Here is a 5,502-nt window from a genome sequence, read left to right as displayed (position 1 = left end):
GGTGGTGGTGTAGCGTTACAGTCATGATGCTGGTGGTGGTGGTGTAGTGTTACAGTGGTGATGCTGGTGGTGGTGGGGCGGGGGTGTAGCGGAGAGTTACAGTGGTTGGCGGGGCCCCAACCTTGGATAATTTAAACGTAGCAAAAAGGTAGGTAGAAGCTAAAAGTTAAAGAAGCTAAAATCTAAACACAACAAGTAGCAAGGAAGGTTAGCTAAAAGCCAAAAGTAGCAGAACACCAGCTGTTGGTGTGAAAAGCTAAACTGATGTAGCAAAGGGCGCTCTAAAAGCAGCTAAATGGTAGCTAAAAGACACAAACAGAAGCGGGCCGGCTAAAAGTGAAGTGACTGTTGAAGTTCGGAGCGGCCGAGTGCCTCGGACCCAAACAGAACCAGACTGGTCTCGGTTTAGGTTTCTTCCAGGGTTCGTAGGTTCAGCTGCTTCTGTCGTTGGTCTTAATGACTTCTCCGTGTTCACGTTGATCATTTTGTAGAAAATCAGTGAACTGAGAAACTTCCTAGCAGTGCACAGTCTGACCTTCAGGGTGAATCGGCTGTGAACATTGCCAGCTGCTTTAAAGTTTTCTACTTGTGAACATGTCTCAGCAGAACCTGGACTCCAGTTTGGAAATGACCTTTGACCTTTAGATTGAACGTTGCATCTTTAAGAATATTGCTGATGCCTTTCAGCCTTGGCATTGTGTCAACTCGTGTTAGCTTAGCATTGATAGTAAATATTGATGGTTTTATGGCAATAAATATTACCAGAACTTACATCTTGCTTAAACTTTTTACTGCGTAAAAAAAAAAATCACATTTTAGTGTTTTCTTTCCCTGTAAAAACCTTTTAATTAATTTTAAACTTCTATTCAGGTGAAAAGTTCAGAAGGTTTGAGGTAAATTTGGTTAAATAACTGCAATCTGGTTGCCCGTCGCCATTGCTGTTTTTTTGGTTTTTTTTACCGCCGTCGACTTCGTCCGGCAATGGTTGCCCCCCGAAAAAATAAACAAAAAAACCCCGTTGCCGTCTCCGGTAACACGTCGACAACTGGAGCGGCAACAGTTTGGACGTGCAACGTGAATATTCGAGTTAAAATTCGGACATACTTGAGAAAAACGCTATGAGCGCGCGCTCCTTCTCCTCCGTCCAGTTTCTCTCCAGCGCCAAGAGGCAACGAGACGACGCCATGTTTGTTGTTGCCGTTCGGGCTCTCTTCTTGTCGGCTGCCAGGTCACGTGACCAGCAACACCGCGCTCTGATTGGTTGAGCTTCCAGCGCTGTCCCACAGTGACTCGAATTGCCCGGTAGAGGGCGTGACGTTGTTTTCTGAACGGACCTACGTCACTTTGTTGTCGCCCGCCGCCATGAAGCCGAATATTATTTGTCCGAGGGAAAAAAAAAAGAATGAAATAATAATTTAAAAATATATATTCTATTCCTTTTATTACAAATAGATATTTAAATATTAAAAAACTTCTTAATAATTACATCTGTTTAAGTCCTAAATCAACATATTTTGCTGTAAAGTTTATGAAACTCATATATATGCGTGTGTTTAATATTGGCTGCTTTTGTACCCATTTTAGCACAAATCTGATCATGTTAGCCCTTTAATTAAACCATCATAAAAGCAGCTGAATCAGCACCAACTCATTTAATTAAAACACCGTAGAGTAAACGAAGCCGTGCGATGCTCAGAAAGAGGCAGACGTCGGTAGAACGCTTTAATTTCCAACAATCATCAGGCGTCTGGACGGCCTCCAGGCGAGACGACAGGTAGCCTCTTCACCTTACAGAGACGTCCGATCAGCGATTTACAAGGTCCAGCCGGGGTCACGGCGGCCGAGGCTGGACTATTTACAGACAGCACAAAACCACCCAATCATTTAGAGTCCATAAAAACAAACTGATCACGTGGCGCTGGTGTGAGCTGTAGCAACACTGAAGAGTCCTTAAATATGCTTCATCCCTCGGACTCGACGGGACACGTCGGATCTCAGTCCAACTTCCTCTTGGTTGATCCGTAAAGCACTTCAGGTTCAGACGGGAGGTGAAACAACAAGAACCTGGTCCCTTCCATGAGTCCGGAGCCAACCTCCACGTGTCTCTGGCATTATATACAAACTAAAATCATTCAAAGGTGCTTTTCTTTGTACATTATTAAGCCACGGATCAGCTGACTGCATACACCTGGGCTATTCATCTAAACTGCTCAGGGGCCACAGTTACCGAGAGCCAGGAGCTCAGGGGCCGGACATCCAGCAGTTATTGTCATTAAGTTTGTTTTAAGGTTTAAAACCTGGTTTTATTTAAAAAGAACCCATTGGTGGGCCAAGCTGAGCTCCTCGGTGGGCCTGATTTGGCCCCTGGGCCAGCAGTTGAATGGCCCTGGCGGACGCTCTGCGGCAGCTACAGCGAGAAGCGTCAAAGCTCTCGCAGCGATTCGTCTCGCTCAGATTCTGCGTCTTCAAGTATAAAAGTTCGTTCGCAGGAACGTCTCTGCTGCCAGGAGAAAACTCACATCAGAAACGAACCGTTAGAATTTCACGACATCGAATCCCTGATGAGATTTTAGTTTTAAACCATTAAAAAAAAAAACTATCGAGTTTATTTTAACTGCCAGCAGCACTTGGATTAACGATAAAAATGATTTATTTGTTTAAATTCAGGGAGACTTTTGTTTTAAAATATAAACAGGAGACCCGAACTAGAGTTAAAACTTCCCTTACGGAGTATTTTTATGTTTTTACACTAGTTTGACAAAATGTTTTTGAAAGTTGTAAAGATTAAAACGACTGGTCGTAATCATTTTATTTCTCGGCTGATCAGATTTCTCGAGGGCGACGTTTCAAGATTTAAAGCTGCGACGAGTCACTCCGTTCCCCATCTGAACCCACGCCCACTTCCCGCTCCCTCCTCTCCCTCCGGAGGGTTGTCAGCAACTCAGTCGGAGCAACTTTCTGCAGCTGAAAAACTTAAAACCTCACTTTGTTTTGGGTTTGGATTTAACCCCCGTCCACACGGAAACAGCAGTTTAGGAACCTGCACAGTGTTTCTCCAAGTTTCCTTGTCTTGGCAGAACACTCATTTATTACATGATTTTTGGAAGATCATTGAGGGAGGGTGGAGGGTGGAGGGTGGGGGGGGGGGCGTCTGTTCTGCGCTGTCTGTACCGAGAGTTTTCAGAGGGGAGGAGAGACAGGTCAACCTGAAGGAAACAGAGTGCCCTCTGTAGCTTGTTAGCTAGTACATCTGTATTGCGCATAAGTAAATTAGTGCTACGTCTTTTTTTTTTTTTTTTTGGGGGGGGGGGGGGGGTAGGCAGGGCGCTCGCTTCTGTTGACAGGGCGGGGCCCCCTGTTTGTGTAATGGTAGGGGAAACACTGCTGAAGTTTTGTAGTGAAAAACAACAACAAAAAGAAAACACTTGAATTGACATTGTGTTTTCGTGTGGACAGCCTAAACACAACATTTTGAAAACGATGTCATACCCCCCCCCCCCCCAATGTTCCCTGTAGGTACTACAGCGTTTTGAGTCGTTTTTTTACGTTTGCCTGATGAAGATATTTCTGGAAACGATGTCGTGTTTACGAAGATATTTTTAAAAACAACAAACAAGAAGCCGCCCAGAAGAGAAAAAGAAACATCAAGAGAAAAGACGTCCAAAAACAACACTTAGACCCGTGTGTCGCTCAGGTTTGAGAAACTGCAGCAACATATTTATAACGTTGACAGTTTTCTTTTTTGGTAAAACCTAAAAAAAACTTCATGTTGAACTTTAGTATTTTTGACTCAATCTGTCGTTAGCTTCGATGGCTCACAAAAAGTCAAAAACTGTGACCTTCATGGAATAAAACCGTTAAAATAAACACAAAGAGAAATAAAAAACATCTTACAGAATAAAACTATAAAATGATGTTTTCACTGCTAAACGTCCATTTCAGAATAAAAGTGTTTAAAAACGGTGGAACAACAAAACGTTTCATCACAAAAAACCCAAAACAAAAACTAAAACTTTCCACAGATAAACTTCATTTCTGTGATTTTATACGAGGGGATCCCAGAAAACAACCACTCCTTTAATTTGTAAAGACAAAACAAAACAAAAAGTTCCCCTTTGTCCGTAGAAAGACGGTCTCCGTCCACATTGGCCCCGCCCTCTTTCAGTCAATCAAATCCTCCCCGGCTCCTCTGTCCAATCACACGCTGCCGTCTCTTACCTCCGGGTCACGTGATGTCGGCTTCCCACCAAAAACAATCTGGCGATAAAAGTTTATTAGATCCGGCCGAGTGGCCGATTAAGCCACGCCCCTCAGACGATGCTGTCGTGCAACAGAGGCTCCACGTCCTCGTCGCTGGCGGTGGGCGGAGTCTCCTCGTCGCTGCCCGGGAGCGGCGTATTGATGTGGACGCCGGCCAGAGAGGACATGGACTCTTTGGTGTCCGGGCGGGGCTTGTCTCCGAGGGACAGCTCGGAGGAAGAGGAGGAGGTTTTGTCGGGGATGAAGAGCGCGACGAGGAAGGCCACGACCACGGTGCACGCCCCGAGCAGGAAGGGCGGTCCGGGGATGAGCGCTTGCTGCGAGAGACGAGGACAGAGCGTTCGGTTCGGTTCCGTTTTTATTCAGCGACGGTAGAAAAGCGCTCCTTACCTCCGTGGGGCCGTGCAGAGGCAGCGGGTCGATGCTGAACTCGCCCTGGATCGGGTCCACGGTGTTGAGCTCCACGTTGAACAGGAAGAAGACGAACCCGTACAGAGCCGGGCCCAGACCGTTACAGAGCCCCCGGATCCCGGTGATCATGCCCTGGACGACGCCTGCGGAGAGACGAGACGGCTCAGAACATTTGGAACAAAACAAGGAACAGAGTCGACTCCGGTTCTTCCTCAGACCTGGACTTAACGTGCACCGCTCGGACCCAGGGGTCTGAGGACAGAGGACTCACCTTGTTTGTCAGGATCAGCAGACTGGGACACCAGAGCAGAGACCGCTGGGAAGGTGATGGAGGACATGGCTGCCACGGCGCCGGCTGCCCACATCATCCTGGAAACACACACAGCTTTGTATTTCTATCCTTACGAGGTCCGTCAGTTACAGATAGTTCTGCAGCCCAACCTGGACCGGAACCAGAACACGCTGGACCCTGGTTCACACCTTAGTCCTAAATCTAACCCGACCCAAACATGAAGTTCTGCCGTAGAAAGACCAGACCAGGGACTAAAGGTCCCGACTAGATAGAAGTTTGTACCATAAACCTGCACGTCCTCCTGCTGCCCCAAAATGTCCCACAGGACCTTCAAACCTTTTCTTCTGTCAGCTGGTCAAGTTTCTCCTCCCTGTCCTCACTCTGTCCTCTGCATCCTCTGTCCCCACTCCAACTACCTCCATGTCCTCTCTAACTGCATCCTTATGTCTCCTCTTTGTCTTTTTCAGCTGCATTTCTAACATCCTTCTACCAATATACCCACTGTCCCTCCTCTGGACATGTCCAAACCACTGTCCCTC

General features: G+C 46.6%; 2 protein-coding genes across 2 annotated transcripts in view; both read right to left on the bottom strand.

The window, feature by feature from the left end:
* The window catches only part of LOC119424588, a 7,060-nt gene extending 5,835 nt beyond the window's left edge, over positions 1-1,225 (bottom strand). Inside the window, exon 1 of the mRNA XM_037692077.1 lies at positions 1,105-1,225. Within this exon, the coding sequence (XP_037548005.1) occupies positions 1,105-1,186 (82 nt within the window). The 5' untranslated portion in view covers positions 1,187-1,225. The remainder of the gene's footprint in view (positions 1-1,104) is intronic.
* A 2,902-nt stretch (positions 1,226-4,127) lies between these two features.
* The window catches only part of LOC119424734 (hippocampus abundant transcript 1 protein), a 5,737-nt gene continuing 4,362 nt past the window's right edge, over positions 4,128-5,502 (bottom strand). The window contains exons 10-13 of the mRNA XM_037692233.1: positions 4,943-5,040; positions 4,651-4,814; positions 4,416-4,577; positions 4,128-4,370 (exon numbers count right to left, since the gene is read on the bottom strand). Of these exons, the coding sequence (XP_037548161.1) occupies positions 4,311-4,370; positions 4,416-4,577; positions 4,651-4,814; positions 4,943-5,040 (484 nt within the window). The 3' untranslated portion in view covers positions 4,128-4,310. The remainder of the gene's footprint in view (positions 4,371-4,415; positions 4,578-4,650; positions 4,815-4,942; positions 5,041-5,502) is intronic.

Source organism: Nematolebias whitei, chromosome 18 (genome assembly GCF_014905685.2).
Source record: "Nematolebias whitei isolate Nwh7 chromosome 18, NemWhi1, whole genome shotgun sequence".
Taxonomy (NCBI): domain Eukaryota; kingdom Metazoa; phylum Chordata; class Actinopteri; order Cyprinodontiformes; family Rivulidae; genus Nematolebias; species Nematolebias whitei.
This window is presented reverse-complemented; position numbering and strand designations above follow the sequence as displayed.